This window comes from Dendrobium catenatum, unplaced genomic scaffold (genome assembly GCF_001605985.2).
Source record: "Dendrobium catenatum unplaced genomic scaffold, ASM160598v2 fragScaff_scaffold_1342, whole genome shotgun sequence".
Taxonomy (NCBI): Eukaryota; Viridiplantae; Streptophyta; class Magnoliopsida; order Asparagales; family Orchidaceae; genus Dendrobium; species Dendrobium catenatum.
The window spans coordinates 281,331-305,708 of record NW_021319804.1 but is presented as its reverse complement, the minus strand read 5'-3'; the positions used below and the strand labels follow the sequence as shown (position 1 = coordinate 305,708).

Below are 24,378 nucleotides of genomic sequence, written 5' to 3'. Positions count from 1 at the left end.
AACGGTTCTACGTCTCCCAATCCAAACTATGCGCAATGGCTGCTCACTGATCAAAACTTGTCGGCATCCATTTGCTCAACCATTTCTCCCTCTATCCTCCCATATGTCATTTCTCTTGAGTCTACTGCGCAGGTTTGGACTGCACTTGAAACAAGATTTCAAGCCACAAACCGCTCCAAGGTGATACAACTCAAGAATGCCCTCCACAAAGTCGCGCTCAAAAATCAATCCATGACTGACTACCTTTTCGAAATTAAATCAATCGTGGATCAAATAGCTGCGGCTGGTTCTTCGATTGATGTTGAAGACGTGATCCACTACATTCTTAACGATCTTCCTCAACTGTATCAGTCGTTCAAGTCGTCTGTTCGAACGACGTCGTTGCCGCTAAGCCTGGATCAAATCTATCCTCTACTGCTAAGTGAGGAGATTAACATCGCATCCGACACAGCAAGATTCTCGTCGTCAACTGATCCAAACATGGCTCTGCTCACAAACCGTGGTCGAGGCCGGCGATCCAGAGCCAAGAATACATATGGCTCGTCCATAACGAATCGCAGCAACCCAAATGCGGCCGTTATATGTCAGATTTGTTCCAAGAAGGGGCACTCCGCTCACTCGTGCTGGCATAGAATGGATATGCAATATGTGGCTCCCTCCAAGAATGCGAATACGGCATTATTTGCCTCGTCGGACACCATGGACGCTAGCTGGTTCTTGGACTCAGGTGCTTCATCGCACCTCACAAATTCTTTGGACAATCTGACCATGACCAAGCCATAACATGGATCCAACAACGTGACTATTGGCGATGGGAACTCCGTTAGCATCGCACACATTGGGGCGGGCATTCTCCCGACCCCCTCTCATAAGCAGCGGCTCTCGCAAATCTTTCATACTCCCTCTCTCAAATACAATCTATTGTATATTTCCCAACTAACTAAAGACAACCATATCTCTATTACTTTTGATCCATATGGTTTTGTGTTGAAGGATCTAGCGACGCAGGATACCATTCTTCGAGGAACGTCCAATGATGGTCTCTACGCCATTCCGATGAAGAAAACGGCCATGCAACATCAAGCACTCTCCGCTCAACTGGATGCTTCTCGGATTTGGCACCAACGCCTTGGACACCCTCAAAAATCTATTTTTGATTTAATTTCTAGTTGTAATCCCATGCTCAATATGAATAAACAACATACTAAATGTGAATCTTGTTCGGCTTCTAAATGCCACAAATTAGCATTTTCCAGCTCCTTCAACAGGCAATCTCAATCTCTTGTGCTTATTCACAGTGATGTCTGGGGACCGGCTCCAACCACATCTGCTCAAGGATTCAAATTTTATGTCATCTTCGTAGATGATTACACGCATTACACTTGGTTTTTTCCTTTATGTTTTAAGTCTGATGTTTTTCTTACTTTTGTTAATTTTAAAACTAAAATTGAGAACCTCACGTCGAACCGCATCAAAATGTTGCGCACGGACGGAGGATCCAAATTTGTAAACTCTGAGTTTACGAATTTTCTTGTCAAGCATGGCATAACGCATCAGATCTCTGGTCCTTATACACCGAAACAGAATGGACTCGCCGAGCAAAAACATCGGCATATCATCGATACAACCAGGTCGCTGCTTCTAACAGCGTCAATGCCAAATTCTTACTGGCCGGACGCTGTCACCACGGCAGTTCATCTGATCAACAGGTTACCTTCCCACACACTCAAAAATTGTTCCCCAATTGAGATGATGTTTAACATGAAACATGTCTACGACGGCCTTAAAGTTTTCGGATGCAAGTGTTATCCGTTATCCCCCTCTCATTCCAGGAACAAACTCATGCCTACAGTGCAACCGTGTGTATTTCTTGGCTACTCAGATATTTACAAAGGTTACCGGTGTCTTAACCTTGTTACCAACAAAATAATTGTTTCTCGTCATATTAGCTTTCACGAGAACATTTTTCTGTTTCCTAATTCTGTTTCTAATATCACAGTAAAATCATCTGATACTAGCCCTCTCTTACTAACACCTGTATCTACAAGTTGTTTAAACCCTGCTATCCAAAATAAGCAGGTAAATACGCCTCTGGATAACTGGATGGCTCAGCAGCCAGTCCAACCTTCCAATACTCCTATGCAGCCATCGGATTCTTCTATAATTGCTCAACAACCTGCCACCCACATCGTTCCTATACATCACATGACCACACGCAGTAAAACATGTTCTCTCAAGCAACTAAACAGGATGAATCTCATTCATGTTCAGCAACAAACGACCAAATGACAGATCCCACCACGACATAGAGGCGTCCAAAGGTACACACTGGCGTATGGCAATGAATGAGGAAATCTATGCTCTCCAAAAACAGGGGACTTGGCACTTGGTTGAACCACCAAAAAATGCTTCTATTCTTGGCTACAAATGGGCGTATCGAACAAAATACCACACTGACGGGTCCATAGCCAAACATAAAGCACGGTTGGTGGCTTAAGGGAACAATCAAGAGTTCGGTATTGATTATACCGAAACATATAGCCCAATAGTTAAGTTACCAACGATCCGAATATTGCTAACAATAGCTCTGCACAAGAACTGGCCAGTTCAACAGCTGGATGTGGCAAATGCATTCCTTCACGGGTCATTGTCTGAAATGGTCTACATGTCACAGCCTAAAGGATTTGAAGATAGCTCGCGTCCGAATCACGTCTGCAAGCTGAACAAAGCAATATATGATTTAAAGCAGGTGCCACGTCAATGGTACAACACGTTTACGTCGTTCCTCACAACGCTGGGGTTTCTTCATAGTCAGGCGGACCCCTCTCTTCTCATATACCGCAAAGACCAAGCTCAAATCTTTATCCTCATTTACGTGGACGATATCCTCATTACGGGATCTGATTCGAATCAAATTCAGTTTATTATTTCTCAACTAAACAATGCATTTTCTATGAAACATCTTGGAGATGTTCACAAATTTCTTGACATCAAAATACATAAAACTGAACATTCCTATTTTCTGTCACAGGCAAAATATGCGAATAGCATTCTTTGTCAAGTGGACATGATGAACTGCAACACGTTGGCAAATCCAACTTGTACAAAACTGCCAACCGAATTCAAAATCGAAAAGCTGCAGGACTCTGCTCTCTACCGTAGCATAATTGGCTCTCTACAATATCTCACGTTAACTCGCCCGGACATCTCCTACAGCATTAATCTTCTATCCCAACATATGCATAATCTGTTTCCTCCGCACTTCTATCTTCTATCCGTTACATTACGGCATACCGATAACCAAATCTAACTTAGTACTTAAATCTTTTTCAGATGCCGACTGGGCAGGCGATCCAATCACGAGGAAATCTACTTCAGGTTATTGTTCATTCTTAGGTAATACACTTGTGTCTTGGCATGGACGGTAAAGAAGCAACGCACGGTATCCAGATCATCCATGGAGTCCGAATACAGAGCTCTCGCCGCTCTGACCTCGGACATAGTGTGGCTCCGCCGCCTGCTTTCCGATTTTGGAATTCCTCAAAACTACCCAACCGATCTCCACTGTGACAACATGTTTGCAATAGCTCTGGCTAACAATCCAATGTTTCACTCTAGTACGAAACATATTGAGATTGATCAAAAAAATTTTAAGGGATCACATTCAACAAACAAATATTCGTCTTCCACCAATTAGCACGACATATCAAGTCGCTGATATATTTACAAAATCACTATCTACTCCACGATTTGTTTTTCTTAGAAGTAAATTGACTGTCGTTCCGGACCCATCAATTTAACAGGGGGGTATTAGAATAATACATTTGGCTATATTCGGTTACATGTTATATTCCATAATGCTCTATGTTACTTTTGTAAATAGCTTTCTTTATGTATATATGCTTCTATATAAAGAAGCTCTTTGTATCACTTTAGGCAAGAAAGATAATAAAGAGTTTTAGGTTTCTTCTTCTTTTATTTCCTTTGCATTCTCTGTTTCTACAAATACGCAGCAAATACATAAATATATAGTAAATATTTAATAAATGTGTAGTTGATACGTATTTAGTATGTATTTAGTGTGTATTGAATGTGTATTTAGTGCATATTTAGTATGTATTTGTGTGTATAACATGTAATAAATATTTTTATTACAAGTTTAATTATGAATACGTATTGAACATGTATTACTTATAATAAATATTTTTTTATTACAAATTCAATTATGAATGCACAAAAATAAATTTATTTATAAGTTCAACAATGCATGTTTGATACACCCTCGATTCATAATAGATACACAGTAAATACGCAGGAAATACATAGCAAATGTACATTAAACGTAATATAAATACGTAGCTAATTGATTGGTTTTAAAGAAAGAGAAAGTTAAAATAAACATTCTTCTTTGTTTGATTGATTTGTTGTAAAGAGAGGATAAGTGATCAGATAGAGAGATTTGATAATTTTTTCTTCATATTTTTCATTAAAAGATTGTCATTAAGAAAAATAGATTTGTAACATATCTTACTTATATTTAATTAAAATTTACATAAATTACCTCATGTTTATTAGAATCAAACACGGCAAAGTATTTTACTTCAAAAATTTCATGTTTGTATTTAGTTTCAACATAGTTACTCTTTTTTTTGTACCTACAATCACATCCAAATCCTTAGAAAACACTACATGAATTGGATAACTTTTTCTCACAAAAAATAAAAATTTAAATTTTATTGAAGTTGCGGTCTCCATTGATGAATATGTCGAGAATCATAAACGAATATAATGAAATATAAGAAAGTGAAGGTTCGGAAAATGAAAGAAAGTATTTACTGTGTGTTTATTATGTATTTGTTGCGTATGTATTGCATATTTGCTACATATTTATTGAGTATTTGCTGCTTATTTGATGCATATTTACTGCAAATTTGTTGTATATCTATTGCGTATTTAATAAGTATTTACTATGCATTAACAGCATATCAACTGTATAGTTACTGTGTATCGATGGTATATCGAATGTGCATTTTTTGAACTTGTACATAAATATATTTTTGTGAATTCATAATTAAACTTATAATAAAAATTATTTATTACAAGTAATACAAATTCATAATTGAACTTGTAATAAAAAAAGATTTATTACAAATAATACACACACAATATCCACTCAAAACACACTCAATACGCATCAACTGCATATTTACTGTATATTTACTGCATATTTATTTTGTATTTGTTGCATATTTACTATATATTTATTGAATATTTATTGCGTATCAACTGTGTATTTAATGTATATAAATTGTGTATCTTCTATACACAATGTATAAGTTCAAAAAGCATCACAAAATAAACGAAAATATCATGTAAACCATTTATATCTTAGAATCCTAATTTTTAAAATGTAACACATAGTCAATTCACAATGTATTGGAAAAAAAAAAGTATAATTAAAAAATAGTTTCTCTTCTATACACACGACGGCGTATAAGTTAAAAAAAAATGAAAAAATAAATGAAGTTCCCAAAGATTATTATTATCTATTAAATTTTACATAGGTTATTTACAAAAGCATGTCTTTAAATGCGAAAAATGTTTCTCTTTGCGGCATTCAACATATAAATAATTGAAAATTACATTCTTAAAAAATTTCCCATTCAAGCATTCAAGCATGTTTAAGAATTTGATTTGTCTTGAGGGTAAATATTGTTCTACTGTAATTGCTTCTACAACATGTTTCTCAATTGAAAAAATTAAGCTCAATAAAACGTGCATTTACATGAAACATAGTAAAACTTCTGAGGAGTTTTAAATTTACAAATAAGTTGAAGCATCTCCTCAAAGAATGAACTTCAAACCAGTCTCCATGTGTTTCTTATTTATCTTTCTCACTATCAAAAGTTTTATTCCTTTTAAACTCTAAAATTTAGGAACCCTAAAATTTGGGGACTTTTCGTGGGTTATTTTCTTAAAAACTAACGTCAATTGAATTTGTCAAGTTAGGTCGGTTCATAAGCTATAAAAAATATATATTGAATATCGACATGCCCAATCCACGCGTCACAATTTCATTTGAGTATAAACGCAGAGCTTTGTCCGGAGTCCACACATAATAATTTCTAAAGCAAAAGAAGCAAAAGCTGGATTTCGAAAGAACAAAATTTATATGATTTCTTTTTTTTACTTTTAAGATAATTAAAGCAAGCTCATACACATCTTCTAGGCAAACTATCAATCCAAATACTTCTTGATTGATAATCAAAGTTCTCAACCATCAGATCAAGGAGAAGGGGCTATTTTTAGAAAATTTTGGCTGTGTCAAACAAAACTTTATTGATCAAATATATTTACTTTTTATTTTATTAAAAAAAAATACACAAATGTTCATTTAGAAGTAAATTATCATGTTTTTTTAATTGTAGATTATTTATATGAAGTACGTTGCGAAATAAATTACTCTAAACTAATTCTTATTTGAATCTAATTAATTTGAAGCTTATTTCAAATTTGTTGGGACCAAATTTAAACCTCATTCAAACATAGTTTAATGTTGTTAAAATATTGTTCAATTTTAGTTTGAACATGATTCAAATATGCTTTAGAAATTGTTCAAAGCTAAGAACTAGTTCAAATATTGCTCAAATTTGATTCAAATTGCATCATAACTTGTTCGAACATGGCTCAAATTTGATTTGAACATTGCCAAACATAATTTAGATATGGCTCAAACATAATTCGAATAAGGCTCATATATTGTTTATCTGATGATTAATTCAATTGAATTAAATCATAATAGCTATGGCATTGTAGATGATAAACTATAACACAACAAAGTGCAATTCAACATCTATAACACAACAAAGTGATCCAATAACTCCTAAGCAGTGCAATAAATGACCTAAGTAGTATAATGTCTCTTAATAGATATAATCAACTACTGAACATTATTTCACAGTTTCAGAGTTTTACTAAATTATCAGAGATTGTTTATAATATTATTATGAAGCTTTAATTGTACTTCAACATTATTTTATATGATCATAACTATTTTCGAACTTAATAAAATAGCGCATTTTACCTAGCAGGAAATTTTTAGTAAAATATTTAAATGTCTAGAATAAATGTCTTTATAATATATAGAAAGTTATATGACTAAAGTTTAGCGAGTGTAAAGTTATTCTAATTTTTACACTTTAAAATTATAAGTGAATCTAAAAAATCCTAATTTTTCTATATTTTAAAAAAGTTAAATCGGAAAAATATAACCTATCTCGATCAAGACAACATTTAAAACTGGGCCAACAATATCGAATTGAAGTCACCCAAAGTGAGCTTTCTCTCTCTATAATTTTTTCTTCTTAAGCCAACTACCTAAGGAATGAGGAGAATGAAATTTGATAAAAAAAGAAATAATTGAAAATTTATATTTTTATAATATTCAGGTCTGGCGCCACGTCCCTCTTCACAAAATTGAAATCTGAAATAGGGTAATGATTATCTATCTTTAGACAAATTTTTTTTCTACTGACCCGTTGAGTAAAATTAGCTCAACGACCTCCAAATCCTATTTTTTCTCTCTAAATTATCTTCCTCTTTCTCTAACTGTTTGCTCTGAAAAAGAAATACGAATTTTAGATTATGGATTTTGATATTTATAGACTAACACAACAACACTACCATAATACAGTCACAGTGCTGTCAAGAGAAGATTTCAAGTACTCAAAGAAATAGTTTAACTTTGCATCACCTTAACCAGTGCCGTAACTCTGCATTATTGCACACAACACTGCGCCACTCAGTATCCAGCACTGCAACACCTATAAATAGAGAGAACATAGCCGCAATGCCAACAACACAGTGCCAAAACATCCTAAAGGTAAATTTTTTAGAAATGCATAATTTTTATTTTGCAAATGCTAATTAAACGTGCAAACTCTTACCACATTAAAATTAGGTTATTACAGATAGTTCTATTACTACAAAAGCGGTCATTACAATAAATATTAGAGTCATATTTCTTCACATTACAAACAAGTATAAAACATACATAAGACAGATGAAAAAACTGATTTTTTAAGAGACAATCCATCCTAAAACCAACATTTGATCCCCTATTTATAGTAAAGATCTAATATCATCAGTATAAGAAGTGTCATAAGATAAAAATATAAGCAATTTGCTTAAGTAGACTCAATGTAGTTATTTGTGAAGCGAATGAGTCTAATTGATAGTTTTCCACCAAAATGGAACTTTGAGCAATTTTCAGGTTGATGACAAGAACATTGGATGTGTTTTTATGATGAGAACCCTACCCTAAGTCGATAAGATAGTACTCTATATGGGTACCAAGATTTACATGTAGATAATTAACTTGACCAGTAATCACCTTCAAAAATCTTATGGCGAAATTATAGTAGTCGAGTACTATATTGATTCATGATTAATGACTTGTTGGATTGGGTTTAAGCTTTCATGCATGATGACTTGACCAAGTTGATATAGATGTATATGGTTTTACAAAATAATCATTCAATACAAGAAATTCAGCTATTACCGGCGGTTTTTTCCGGCAGTTAATGTTAGATTTCCGGCGTTTTCGTAAAATACCGGCGGTTCAAAAACTATCGGAATAAACCGCGTAGGAAACGATTTCCGGCGGTTATACTTATAGGCGGCATAAACGGCCAGTAATTTATGACAGTTGTAGCGCCGGTGACCGCCGGTTAATACCCGGCGGCTTACAGGCCGTCAAAACCACCGATGTTACCGCCAGTTTACCACTGGCGACCTCCGATTAATCACCGGTGGCTTACCGGCCGTCAAAACCGTAGTTTTTACCGACAGCTAAACTGTTGGGTTACCGCCGTTTGACTGCCAGCATAAGATAAAACTGGCACCCTAACCGCCGGTTATTATACCCCGCTAATTTCGACGGCGGTTTATTAAAAACCGTCGGTATTATCGACAGCTATAGGACCGCCGGTAATGACTGCCTGTATTACCTGAATTTCCTGTAATTAATGATCGAATGCAGCACATTTAGTGATTTTCCAAAATATTTTGCCCTCTAAATTCATGATCAATTTGGATAGCAAAATACAAATTCACTTTTGATCGCATGAAGCCATTAAAGCATTATAGAATATAAACACTGAACAATTACAAAAAAAAAAATCATTTACAATGATTGTACTATTTACAATAAAAAAATTTCTTGCATAATGATCACGATTATTATTCTCTATTTTACATCATAAGTATATATATATTATCATGACCACTAAAGAAAATATTTATATCACAATGTCATAAAAAATATCACATGCAAGATGGGGATTAAACTCAATGAATTGTATAAAATATACCATAAAATTAATACATAAAAAATATAATAATAAGTGGCAAATCATGTAATATAGATGTCGTCTCATCATTTGCACTTCAAGCCTATCAGGCTATCACTAAACATAAAATACATGCTCATCATTTTATTCAATATAAGCATGAATAAAAATAATAGTTGCATCAATAGCATGACAAAATAATTTAATTAATATTCAAATGAATAAAAAAAAAATGCTTAGCATTCCATATTACTCAATGAGATTAGTACTCACTACCCGTTCTTATGAATATTAATTTCAACTAAATAACAATAACAAAATGTAAATCCTCCTAGCCTTTGTCCAACTCTTATGTCCTCTTGCAAAAATTATGGTTGCTTGTTGAGATAGAGATATCGAGAGATAGAAAAATATAGATAGATAGATAGATCGATAGAGAGAGAGAGAGAGAGAGAGAGAGAGAGAGAGAGAGATGAAAGGGATAAAATCTAATCGGCTTTGGAATGTAATAGAGAGAGAGAGAGGTTAAGCTGTTATGAGGGAATGAGGAGGTGGGAAAGAAATTGGTGATGTGGACAGAGTTAAAAGAAAGAGATAAGACGAGAGAGAGAAGGAAATTTGAAGTTTGTGGTGCAAGAGTAGTTTACGAGAATATATTTTTAAATAAGAAAAAAATAATTTAGAATTTTGAAATATCCTCGTCTTCTTATTTAGAGGGAAGTTTGAAAAAATCGCCAACATTTCACTTAAATACACTTGAAAATTAATAAAAAAAATGCATTCATAAAGTTGATTGCATTGGTTTGAGATTAGTCATTTTGACAATATTAGTCTCTAACTATTCAAATTATTCAATTAATTTTGGAGCAGCTCATTTTGATCTGTTGGTTAGAGAGCTTTATTTACCAACTAAGAGATATTAAGTTTGAAGTTTTTATATGTGATGCATTTTAGTATTTATGAATTTATCTAAATTGACTAAAAAATGCCAAAAAAATCAATTAAATTAAAAACTAAGTGGCCACGACCTATTACTTTGATAGGAAGATTAGGCATAAACTGTATTTTATTTATTTATATTATATTTTTTCCTATTTAGTCAAAAAAACTCAAAATAAATTATGAGTATTAGAAATATTTCAAAAATTATATTTTTCATGCATTTAAAATACACCATATTTTCAAATTCTAATAATTCTTGGAGTTCTTCTACAAGCCCTTCCAACGGATAGGAAAGAAAATATTTTAATACATTTGAAAAACATCTTAATAAAAAATCTATATATTTGATTTATAATAATAAAAATATATATAATATTTTCAAATATTATATATTTTTTAAAGTCAGCCAGCCAAGCAGCCCCTTATAACATTTTTGAACTAAATAGCATCATCTATGCAAGATGAGATTTTTTTTTATTGAGGCCATATTTAGTCAAAGAAAAAGAAATTATAGCGAGATGAGAAAGAGAAGAGCCGCAAGATCTTAAACTGATATATATAAGTTTTGAACCTAAAATTTTTTGATTGATAGTCAAAGTTTTCAACTAATAAATCTATATAAGCTACGTACAAATCTGGCTCAAATGCCCCTGGGATGATTTGCAAAATATATACTATATATTACTAAAAAATATTTTTACTAGGAGTTATTTTTGCAATTTTTTTGTTTTGTTTTTATTTTATAGTTAAAAAAATAAAATTTTGATATCTTTTGGCCTTTTTATTTATTACTAAAGAATTAAATTATTCTTAAATATGCTTAAAAATAACATTTAGATATTTTTTATTTTTTATTGGACAAAAGAAGTATAAAACATTTTAAATGCAAGGTTTTGAAAATATTGATATTTTGTTTGAAATGAAAAAAAAATATAAAATATATTTTTTAAATATTTGAAATCCACTATCTAGTTTTAATTTTTGTGTATATGAAAATCATTAAAATTGATCAATTTTCAAATACATTATAAATTCTTTGTTATTGTCACCTCCGCTATTATCAACATCCAACCACTATTAGTTGCTCGTTGCCAGTTGCTCATTGTCATTGATAAGAAAAATATATTTAATATTAAAATTGATGAATAAATTTAAGTTAAATTTTTAATTTTAAAGGCTCAAAATCCATAAGAAAATTCAGAGACATTTATTTATATATCATATAATTTTTCATATATTTATATATCTAATATATCTAATAAATAAATATATATTTTTATTTTTATAATACCACAACGTATAAATCAAAGAAAGTTATGCATGATACAAACATTTTAATGTTATTTATAAATAAGAGGATCATCTAATAATTATAATAATATAAATATTATATATATAAATAAAAATATTTATTTTATATAAATAAATAAAATTTTAGCTTAAAAAATAAACTCGAATAAAGAAAAAAATTCAGCCGATTTTACACCCCTAAAAGCCTAATATTTTATATCTTCCTCCAGACTTTCATGCCGCGAGACATGTTACCGTTAAGTCGCCCTCGTGGCCTAAAGTTTACCGGTTCCGTGTACATAAGGAAGACGGCCGTTGTAAGACCGCGTTTCTGATTCTCTCTCTCCCCTTCCCTCTCCCGCAGAGTCCCGCTCGTTAGCTAATGGCTTCGTCTTTTCTCCCTCTCTCATATTTCGTATGGGTCAACCCCTCGTCTCTTTTAACGGATAGGGTACGGAGCACAGGAGTCCGGTTTCGGTCTCTTTCCACGAGAGATGGGTCGACGAAAGAGGGGAGGCAAGGCGGAGCTAGGGTTCCAATTTGCCGGGCGGCTCCCGTCGTCTTCCAAAATCTTGAGGCTGATGATTTTCGGCATCCACTAGACAAGCAGGTATCTTGATACAGCCCTTAGATTTTCACAGCTTGATCTGACGTAATAAATTTGTTGGGAAATTTACTTGAGTTTGCGGCTTTCACTCCTTCCGTGAAGACATTGAATTTGTGAAGGGGATTTAGATACGTAGCACTCAAAATTTAATCATCTACATATTTAAGATATATTAGTTGTTTGGTTACAAGTAGGATTTAACACATATTAGCTGTTTGATTACAAATTAATATTTTGAATTTATTTAAGACGTGCTGGATACAAACTTGTTCAAATGATACCTGACCTTACTAACATATATGCTTAAGAGGTTGGAACCTGAGAATCTATGAGTGAGTATGGAAAGAAGAAGAAGATTTGGGGACATGTATTTTACTAGCACAATTGTATCTTTAGAAAGTGCCAAAAGATTCAAAATATGCATCTTCACACTTTATTTATAGGAATCCAAGGGCTACAATGAAGGCTACATAAAAAAGATAAGAAGTATAATAATGAATGAGACCTCATATAGATTGTCATGGACACACGTCATGCTCTGATAAGTGTTGGGGAGTGGGGATAGCTATTGCCTTTTGATCTAAGCCCTTGGTCTCAGGGTGAGTTCCCTTATTCCAAGAATTCATGGGAGAGTAGAAGAAGGCAAGTCCTCTGATGGACCAAGTAGGAAGGATTGTTCTTGACGAGTCATTAGTTTGGTGACATTGATGACCTCTTGGAAGGGTTCCTTGAGCTTTCTTAATGTGAGGGGTGAGTTTATTTGGATCGCAAGGATAGTAGACTCTATTGTCGGTCAAGTGCAAATAGGCAAGCTTGAATCTCCTTGGGAGTATCTTTCCTCGCAGTTAGGCTAATGAGTTTCATTGATGGCCCACGACCCGAGTTGTGCGACGAGTTGCTTTTGGAGTGCGCTTCTCACCGGAGGGGTGAGTCCTGCTAATTTGAGTGGTCCGTGAGAACCCTTGGAGTTTCTTGAGCAACTCCTATCCTTTTGCTTTGCTTAGTTGAGGATGATTCTGCTTGGGTGAGTCTTAACTACAAAGGTCCATGGGGTTTGAGTTCTCCTACTATGACATGTTGAATACCTATTAAGTACCTGAAAAATCATGCATGAGTATACACATGATATATTTGTTTGGCAATCTACTTGAATTTGCGGCTTTCACTCCTTTCGTGAAGACATTGAATTTATGCAGGGGATTTGATATGCAACACTCAATATTTTGTCGTTTACATATTTAACACATATTAGTTATTTGTTTATAAGTATGATTTAACTCAATTAGGATTTAGTAAATCTTGGATATATGGAATTAGTGAATCTTGTGGTAGTTAAATTTTGAAATTTATTTGGCATGAAAAAGACTAAATTCGATTAAATCCAATGAACTGTTTGGCTACTTAGTTCAGGATTTGAATTTATTAGTTCTAATATAATTTTAATATTAGCTATTGATAATAAAATTAAAGTATATAATCTCATTGCGTACGATCATAATTAGTTTAAATAGTATTCAAAAATTGAAATTAATGATTAATTAGTAAATTATTCACCTAATTTGATACAATATATTTTTTTCGCCATTAAACTGCAAATAATATCATTTTTAGTTAATATTTGATTAATTAATATTAATATAAAGATTAATTTAATTTTTAATTAATATATTCATATCTAATCTATTCACTTGATTATTAATAAGCCACCATAGGATTTAACGTTTAATATCTGATTAATTAATATTAATATAAATATTAATTTATTTTTTTAATTAATATAGTCATATCTAATCTATCCACTTGATTATTAATAAGCCACTGTAGGATTTAACGTTGACATCAACATCGTTTGGTAGTATTTGTGCCTAAATCCAGGATAAATTTGCTTCCAAACAGTTCCATTGACTTCACTATTTACATGATAAATCACCCTCCTTAGCTCCATTAAAAACAAATTGAAGCTCGCAACAAGATCTCGTTGGGTCTGGTCTCCAACTGCAATACCCCTCCTTCCCTGCTGTCGCATTTTCCATCATCTCCCATGAACAAAGCATCAATATTTCATTGGGAAGGGCATTGATGGGATTGATCTTTGTGTAAAGCTGGTGACGGTACGGACGTGTAAAAACGAAGAAGTTACGACAGGGTCTAGAAGAGTTACGAATTTTTGCAGGGCAAGTGATATTTTAAAGTTTTAAGTGTATATAAATATCATTGAAGTTTAGGTGTTAAATATCTAAATAATGAAGTTTTGATTGTTATGCGTGTAAACACCCCCATTCATATAAACTTCACTATGTACATAATAAATAATCTTCCTTAGCTCCATAAAAGACAAACTTTGGACCAAGAGAAGATGAAGGTCATGACAGGATTCCGCTGTGAAGGGGCTTGGACTATCATAATCTTCTTTCTCTGTAGGGATGGAGTTTCCACCTCTTCCGATGACAGAGCATTGAGATTTCATTGGAATGGCATCAATGAGGCCGGTGGTGTGCGAAGCTGGTGATAGGACTGACAATTTGCGAAGGTGGTGACAAGATTGATGACATGCAAAAACAAAGAATTTGACATGGGATCTGAAAGTCGTGTGAACTTTTTGAGGGGTAAGTAGTATTTTTTTGTTATTTAAAGTTTTGAGTGGTATATGAATAAATAGTGAAGTTTGTGTTAAATGTATAAATGATGAAATTTTGAGTGCTATTTATGTAAATCCTACATTCATGTATTTTGAAATTACTTGGGTAAATATTTTTTCATCAGTTTCAGAGTTAAAATTAGAAGATAAAATTAGGGAAATAGAAAAAAAAATGAAAACTTTTTCTTTTTTGATTGGGAGTTTCTAATTAGGATAAAAGAAGGAAAGAAAAGGTAAGTGTTTCTTCAATAAGGAGTGTTTTTTCTTACAACAACAACAACGGCAACAACAACAACAATTAGTATTTTTTTCTTAGTGGTGTCAAAATGGGTCAACGGATCAGATTTGAGTTTGACCTGAACTTGACTCGACCCGAATCCATTCAACCTGTTTAATAAATGGTTTAAAAACACCAACCTGAATCCAACCCTCAAGCAACCTGAATGACCCAAACTTGACTAGTTTACCTATTTTGGTTTTTTTTTTTATAACTTATTAACTAGAAAATTTAACATATTTGATAAAAAAATAAGAAAATTATACATACTAGTAAAAAAATTTAAGGAAAAAATATTAAATGAATCATTTTGAGTAAAAACGAGTTCGCGGGTCAACTGAATCGGTCCTGTTTAATAAATAAGTCAGAAAAATCAAGTCCAAACTCGACCTGTTTATTAAAATGGTCAACCCAAACCTAGATTTTTTCTGTCGGGTTTGGGTTTGCGGGTCGGGTCATTTTTTGACACCCCTACATTTTTGTTTCCCAAAAATGATCAGAAACGAAGTGAAAGGGAATCATATTAATAAACTTTTGAAGTGCTCCTTCCATCTTTGAGAAAAAAGTGGCTCAGATATTTCTATCTATATTTTCGTGAGAACGGGCCAACATTTAGTATTTTTTTCTTAGTGGTGTCAAAATGGGTCAACGGATCAGATTTGAGTTTGACCTGAACTTAAGCCGACCCGAATCCATTCAACCTGTTTAATAAATGGGTCAAAAACACCAACCTGATCCGACCCTCAAGCAACTTAAATGACCCAAACTTGACTAGTTTACCTATTTTGGTTTTTTTTTTTATAACTTATTAACTAGAAAATTTAACATATTTGATAAAAAATAAGAAGATTATACGTACTAGTAAAAAAAATTTAAGGAAAAAATATTAAATGAATCATTTTGAGTTAAAAACGAGTTCGTGGGTCAACTGAACCCGCCTGGTTTAATAAATAAGTCGAAAAAATCAAGTCCAAACTCAACCTGTTTATTAAAAGGGTCAACCCAAACCCATATTTTTTCGGTCGGGTTTGGTTTAGCGGGTCGGATCATTTTTTGACACCCCTACATTTTTGTTTCCCAAAAATGAGCAGAAACGAAGTGAAAGGGAATCATATTAATAAATTTTTGAAGTGCTCACTCCATCTTTGAGAAAAAAGTGGCTCATATATTTCTATCTATATTTTGGTGAGAACGGGCCTTAAAATTGCTGAGTTTATTTTGAAAAGTTGCAATATAAAATTTAATTGATTTTTAATATATTGCAATTATATAAAGGCAAAGCAATAGTTTTAAATGCAATTCTTTTCAAAATTTGATCACAATTACTTGATTGAGAATTTGACTTTTTATAGGACACAATGGAGAAAAAAGATTCATGTAGCCGACCCCACGTGGTGGGATAAAGGCTTGATGATATTGTTGTTGTTGTTGTACTTAATAAAAGTTTACTCTTATCTCACTCCTAGCCTATTCATATTTTGTCTTATGGACTGATTTATGTTTGATAGATTAGTCGGGTACAAATAGTTTATTAATATATTAGCTAGTTTTTATGTATTAATTAATTAGTATTTTATCTTAATTTAATTATAAATTAATTAACTGTATCATTTTGATGCTATTGATTGCAAAATCATATATCAGATTAATTCTATAATTTATATTATTTTTTTATTCAAACTCCTATCAAGAATACAACGAATAGTTTTATTTTTTCTTTAGTTATGTTTGGTCCGAATGAATTACATACAAGAAAGAAAATGAAATGAAAATTATAATGAAAATATAAAGGAATTAATTTTTTTATTTTTTATTTTACGCTTGTTTGATCGAGGATATTAGTGAAAACATATTATTATTGTTTTGATTGACTAGAATCGAGGTCATCTCTTATACTAAAATGATGACCCGATTAATATTTCTCTCTTTTTCATTAGGACAAAGGTATAAATTTGGGTCGGGTCAAATTGACCCTTAGGCCTTTAATTGGGTCGGGCTGGCTTAAGCTCGATTAGCTTGGCCCACAAAATGTCAAATTAAATCAAGATGCAGGCCGAGCCCAAGCTAAATTTTTAGGCTCGAAAACTAAAATGGATTGAGCTTAAACTTAATTAGGTTTAGCTCTTTTTTCGGGTCTATGGATTTTCCTATAAACTTTTAAAGATATAATTTTTTTTAATATGTGCAATTATTATACATATATTTCTCTGTATTTCAGTAATATATTACAACTTTTCAAAAATACATTGGAGTGCAATTAAACTATTATTGCCGTATTATTTGAATTATTCTTGCATTTATACATGATTTATTGCTTCATTGATTTATTTTTTGCTTAATGTAAAGAGCATGTAATTAATTGGTGGCATAATGTTCACCATATGGAATCTATTAAAACTTGCAATTCCGTGCCTTTATACATCATTTAATTATAACTAAATTATAATTTTGCGACACATTTAATTATTAAAACTTGCAATCTTGTGCTCTTCTAATATAGCATTTTCCGTAATTTCTTAATTTCTTGTATAGAACTCCCAATCAAAATAAAAAGTTTATGTATCCTTTCTTTTCTTTTATATTCTCGACACCCAATACTTTCTCTTCTTCCCACTAATTCTCAGAACTGTAGGAAAGTTACATTATTTATCAGGCTTGTGTTGATTCTTTTCTCAGAACACGTTTCTTTTGAGGATGATTCCTGGACTGAATGAACTAGGCAAAGCTTTGTTAGGTAACGATGCCTTAACTCTTCTGCAAATTCTGTTTTGGCGTTATTTATCTCTTCAATTGATATGGAGTGGAGACCACTCCCTCCTCTATGCCACTTTTAAGTTTTTAATTGAGCATTACATATGTGCACCTGAATATTCATCGGAAAGGTTTGCCCTTTTTAGCTTTCAAAGTGGAATGGCGTATTCTGTTTGACACTATATGATCGTGGTGGACAATTGTGACAATTACCAGTCAACTTAGTCTGTATTTCAAATTCCAAATTTTCTTTTGATGGGCATTCTTCACCTCAATCTTGGTGCGCAGCAGAAGTGCGTGCACGTAGGTTGATGGGCGCACAAACAAAAAAAAAAGGGATCAAGAATTAATGGTGGAAAGATGAACCTTTAACGTAACTTTTTCAGATGTTCCTTTTGTTATAACTTTGATAGGTAGATTCCACTGTAGAAAACAGTTGAATTCAAATTATAAATTTTAGATGCAATAGTGCAAATGTTTTTTACGCTTAATTTGCCTCTGCTAGCACATTACTTGAATCCTTTATCCTTATATTCAAATTCAAATGTCTCTATATATCAAACCTAACAAATCATGCACTCCAAAGCTTCTACCCTTTTTTGTGCTATTTGACCCACTAGTTTTGTGCCTATATAATTTGAAGAAGTTAAAAGAATTTTAAAATGGCCTTTAAGATAAAGCTAATGATGTTGATTATTTAAATCCAAACTCCTTTAAAGATTAATGCAACTTAAGTAACAAAGCTTTCAGGTATCACCTTTGCTTTTATTATATTTAGTATGTCCTTTTAATAAACTATAAGGTATAATGATGAAAATATTCAAAGTTTTGTTTTGGTAACATGAGTAGTTCCTAACTATTCATTGAACTGCACACGATTCTTTTTAAAATAGAATTTCATGACCAGTCAAGGAAAAAAAAAAAAAAAACACCACCATCTAAGACAAGAACAAATTAGGAGATCATATGAAGGAAGAGGAGAACTCCTTGATACCTTCTTTAAAGTATCTTTTTTTAAGTTTGGTAAACCTAGGAGAGTGACTATATTATTTTCGTTCTAGAACATGATCTATGGACTATTTGTAGTGAGCTAGTTTTGTTTCAAACTACTTTAAGTGTCCAATTCGGCCCCCTAACTCTAGTTACTCCACAAATATGATTCAAAATAGTCCCACAATTAGAATCACTATTTAGTTTGACAAAAATTCTTGTAACTTTTAAGAATGTGGTGGGCAATAAGGGTATTCACGAAAAACTTAATTGTTTGAGAATACATTAGTACCAAACTATTTGTGAATTCTATTTGAGATTTTTGTCAAATTAAAGAATGATTTTAATTATGGGACTATTTTGAATTATTTGTGGATTCAATGGACTAAATTGAATATTTTAAATAGTTGTGGACTGAAATGCCCCATCACAAATAGTTTAGGGACTATATATTTTTATCATTTTTTTATTGTCCTTCTATTTTTTCCCCTCTCAGCAAAAAAAAAAAAAAGAAATTTTTTTTGTTAATGTCTTTGTTTCTGCTATAGATACCAATTTGAGAGTCATCTTATTGTGAATCTGGATCAATAATATTCCCAACAATAGGATGATCAAGATGAGCTAATGCATCATATGGATTCAGATCAATGAGATTGTAAGCGGTTGTGGTGTCGATCCTCTTTATTGGGCTATGGACATTCAAGGAAGGCTTTGTTTTCATGATAGGGTTTAAAAGTTCAAAGTTTTGTGTACAATGCAATGGTCGAAGTTGTCAGAACTACAACTATGATTCTCAAAAGTGAGTTTTAATTATTTAAATTCTCCCCAATATCCTAAGGATCAATAAAATATGACTTTCATAATTCCATGTGAGCATTGAAGCACATTGACCATGATGGCTTGGAGAGGTTATGATGTAGGACTAAGATGTTTTTAATGGATGCAATAAGAATTTTCACTATTCCTAGATAAGAGCAAGTATGATTAAAGCTATTAGCAATTCAAAACGATAAAATAAAATGAGAAAGGGGTGCCTACGCTTAGGCTAAAACACTTGCCAAATGCTTGATTTATCAAAATAACGTAGAATATCAATAAAATGCAAATTAAGTAGCTTTCAAACAAAATCCCTATGCTAACAGTGAGATTAGAAGCATAGAGATCAAAATGAAGTCCTACGATTACTAGGCTCGGCATAAATAGATGAACAAGACCTTCATGAATCAATCATATCACAAGAACAAGTTAGACAGTGAAAATATGAGAGAAAGTATATTGGTAAACCCTTATCACGGTTGGGTTGCAAGTCTCCAATGAACGGTGCCAAATTGTTCTTCTATGGCCTCGACAAGGGTGTCCAGAATGCGCTCTACGTACTCCTCGACAAGAGTGTCTAGAATGCGCTCTACGTACTCTTCGACGGTGTTGTCGATGTTCGGATTGACATCGAAGAAGGTGCTATGAAGGATGCTAACAAACCCTTATTCGTCGTAGGCGAGACCGTAATCAAGATCTGGATCGACCATGCATAGACTTTGAAGGTTGAGATGTTGAAGATGATCGTTGATACTCCCCTTGAAGACTCCTCTTGAGAGGGAGGAGATAATCTTGAGAAATGAAGAGGGGAAAGGGGAGGGAGGTGGCCGGCCAATGATGAGAGCAAGGGTAAGAGATTTGTTTCAGATTTTTGGGAGAGGAGGTGGAGGGAATTATGATTCAAACACTTCCTAATTATCCTCTTGATTGAGAATAATTAAAGGAAGAGAGAAGAGAGGGGGAGGGGATTGATTTATTTCCAATGAAGAACCTCTCCAATTGGAAATAAATTGAGGTGGGGCCAGGGAAGGGGCCGGGCAAAGGGGGTAGAGGGGGAAAGAGTTGAATTATTTCCAAAGAGGAGGGATGGGGATTTATGAAATAAATTTCCCAAATCCAACCTATATGGGCCGATGGCTATGGGGGAGTTAATTGGGCTTAATGGAAGAGAATTAAGGTTTCTTAATTTGGGTTTATGAATTAGGAAAGGTTTTAATTAAATCCAATTTGAATTTGAAATTCAAATAGGTTTAATTTAAACTTTCCTAAAATAGATTTCCTAAGTTTGAAAAAAAAAATTCAAATTCAAATTAAATTGAAATTTGAAATTAAGCCTTCCCAAATTAAGGGGGATCATTTATGGAAGGTGCTCAAGGTGGGGATTTGAATTATGGAGGGAGAGCAAGGGGAATAGGGTTGGCGGGTGGTGGGGATTTGTGTGGGATTTCGGTGGGTGAGGGGGAAGGAGGGGTTCGATGAGGGTGGAGGGCCGGTGGTTCTAGGTTTCGAGCGGAGCTTGGACCGTGGGTGGGGAGGGGGAGATAGGGCCGGCGGTGGTGGTGGGAGGAGGAAGAGAAAGAGATAGAAATTAAGGTCCCGAACCCGACTCTTCTAGGTTGGTGGGTGATGCACAATTCTCCCTCTCATAGGGATCTCACTCTGACCTCTCTCAAGTTCTCATAAGAACTCAAAACATGTGGACATTTTTTTTAATCATTCAATCATTAACATGAAAAGGGAACAATGAGGTTATATATAGTCTCGTACAAAGACTCAAGAAAATAAAAAGACGACAACACTCAATGGGCTTACAAACGACCTCCCTTAAGTAAGGGGTAAAAACGGAAACACTAATAAAGCAAATACAACATGACATAATAATAAAGAAAATAAATAATTCAACTTAGAAATACACCGACTCAATCGTGGCTGTAGATCGACGACCACGTCTCTGATAGACTTTCCACGCTCTGATGTCCCCATCAGGTTAACAATCATAGTATTCACTTGGAGTTGAAACTAGGGAGAACATAGTGGATTAGTTGAATTAGTGAATTTGAAGTCGAGGAAAAGCCACCCAAGCTAGAGTAATACGTGCTTCTTTAAAACAATTAAAGCGAGGAAGCCACTCAAGCATCTGCATCAAAAAACCATCTATGTAGTATGGTATACTTAAAGAAAAATCTTCAATAATCAACCTCAAGGGATAATTTGATAAGAAAATTATAAGAATTAAGAAATCCAATGAAAAATTCTCCAATCAATCTCAAATTAGGCATGAATCTATGAACAATCTCAGCACTGGAATGACCCCAGGAAGACTTGCCTGTAGTAGTGAAAGAGAAACGAGATGGGAACTTAGAGATCTCATCATTGGAAAAAAATGAGAGCAAATTTACCATGTAAAGTGGAGGGCAGATTCTCATGAGTTGAACAAAATCTTTTTGAAAATATAAAGAGAAATGCTGAGGTGGAGTAGGATGAAGATCCTTCTATTCTTTATGAGCAATGTGAGGGCGAACAGACATAGTACAAAAAATTAATGAAGTGAAGTTAACTCTAAAAAAACATACTTAATGGTAAAATTCTAGGTCCATATTCAATACCTATTGAGATTTGAGGTTTTATGAAAAATATTGCAATGATTTGGTCAACGAATCATTTCAATGGAATTTTGTAAGATAAAAAGGAGGCCAAATGTTTAGAGAAGATGTTTGATATAAATATTAAGTCAACGAATCATTTTAATGAAATTTTGTAAGATAAAAAGGGCGTCAAATGTTTAGAGAAGAAGATGTTTGATATAAATATTTAAGAATAAAGTTATTTAAAATTATGTTAGCTATAGATAAATTAAACTTATTAGTCATGCAATGAAGCTTTGGCAGCGAGTAATTGAATATAGATTTAAAAAAAAATACTTCAATTTTAGATAACCAATTATCTTTCAAAGTAAGAAAATTTGCCGTGGAAGTTATTTTTGTGTTAAGTCAATATATGGAGAAGTATAGATGTCACGACCCGGCCTGGCTAGCCCGATTCATGCAATGAAGCTTTGGCAGCGAGTAATTGAATATAGATTTAAAAAAAAATACTTCAATTTTAGATAACCAATTATCTTTCAAAGTAAGAAAATTTGCCGTGGAAGTTATTTTTGTGTTAAGTCAATATATGGAGAAGTATAGAGAACAAATAAAATATATTCATATGATTTTTATTGGTCTTGGGAAGATATATTATGATTGAATTCCTATAGAAATTGATTTGGCGTGCTTTAAGACATAAAATTGTGTTTCAAAAATATGTTGATGTTATTACGGATATATAGGATGGTGCACTAACAAGCATTATAATTTATAAGTGGTTGTGAACAGTGGCGGATCCATCCCTTTTTTTTAGGATGGGTGATGCAATCAAAAATTTGGGAGAGGGACCCAAATTTTTTATCACAAAAAAGAGACCTTACTAGGAAATAGAACATTACAAAACTTATAATAATTAGACAAATTAAACAAAACAAAACACAACTTTAATATTATAAAAACTATTACAATTTGGACACTTACAAACGACTCTTACAAATGACTCTTACAAGACACCTAAAGTTGCTTTCCAAGAGAAGAATGATACAATGGAATGACACTTGCGGATAGAAGAAAGAGGTTAGAAGCCAAGACGAAGGAGGAGGAGAAGCTCGCAAGCTTTCCTAGAGGAGAAGGAGAATGGAACAAGCTCGCAAGCTTTTCCACGAACAAACCCGCAGGTTTTGGCTTCCAAAAATCACTCACATAACCTATTTTTCTTCTCAACATCATCTCATTTTTATAGGCAATGAAAAGGAATGCCAAAAGCCACATCATTCCAAGCATTAGTTTTCATAGGATTTCCAAAAGCCCATTTTGGAAAATCAACCCAGCAGCTCACGGAACCAAGGCACCAGCAAACAGGCGGAAAATTCCAAAGCAGCACAGTAACGGGAAAAAGCACCCCATTTCGGAAATCAACCCCACATTAATTCTGAAGGAAACATTGGTAACCCATGGCACCAAGGGGCAATAAAGCAAACAGCCCGTCCAAAGCAGCAAAGCATCGGAAAAACAGCACAGCTTGGGAAAACAAAGACTGGCTGAATTCCCAAAGGAAAATTAATAACTTTCCAATGAATAGAATTCATCCCCCATTAAATACAAGCCACGGTTCTCCAAGAGACAAGAAGAAAAGGGGAAGGGGAAGGAACAAGGAAATGAGAAGAAAAAGGGGAAAGAAGAAAAATCATTTTAAGAAATAATGAGCTAATTTTTAGTTCAATAAATGAACTAAAAATCAGCTCATAATGAGCTAATTTTTTTACTAGACATTAATGAGCTAGAGGAGTCAAAAATCAAATATTAGGATTTGATTTGACCCCCCCTCCTTGCCCTACATCCCCCCAAAAAAATTTTAAATTTGAAATCTTTCCTAACTTGGGTTTGATCCATATTTGGAAGGTTTTAACTATCCAATTCAAAATTAAATTTGCATTAACGAGTTAAATGCCTCAATTTTCCTCCTTTAATTAAGGAATTAAATCGCTTTTAAATTCTAAACTATTTAAATTTCAGATTTAAGAATTAATTCACTTAAGTAATTGGGGCCCACTTATCTTGAAAGGTCTAAACTCGTCCTCCTTGCTTCAACTCGTAGGCCGGTCCCTTCTCCTTCCTTTGGCCTAATTAAG

The 24,378-nt window shown here is 33.3% G+C and overlaps 1 protein-coding gene across 4 annotated transcripts in view; it reads left to right on the top strand.

Annotated features, from left to right (window-relative positions):
• The first annotated feature begins 11,948 nt into the window (after positions 1 to 11,948).
• The window catches only part of LOC110105762 (protease HtpX homolog), a 25,139-nt gene continuing 12,709 nt past the window's right edge, over positions 11,949 to 24,378 (top strand). For all 4 annotated transcript variants that reach the window (XM_028699573.1, XM_028699575.1, XM_028699574.1 and 1 more), the window contains exons 1-2: positions 11,949 to 12,192; positions 17,781 to 17,838. In XM_028699573.1, coding sequence (XP_028555406.1) covers positions 11,965 to 12,192; positions 17,781 to 17,838 — 286 coding nt within the window. In that variant the 5' untranslated portion in view covers positions 11,949 to 11,964. The remainder of the gene's footprint in view (positions 12,193 to 17,780; positions 17,839 to 24,378) is intronic.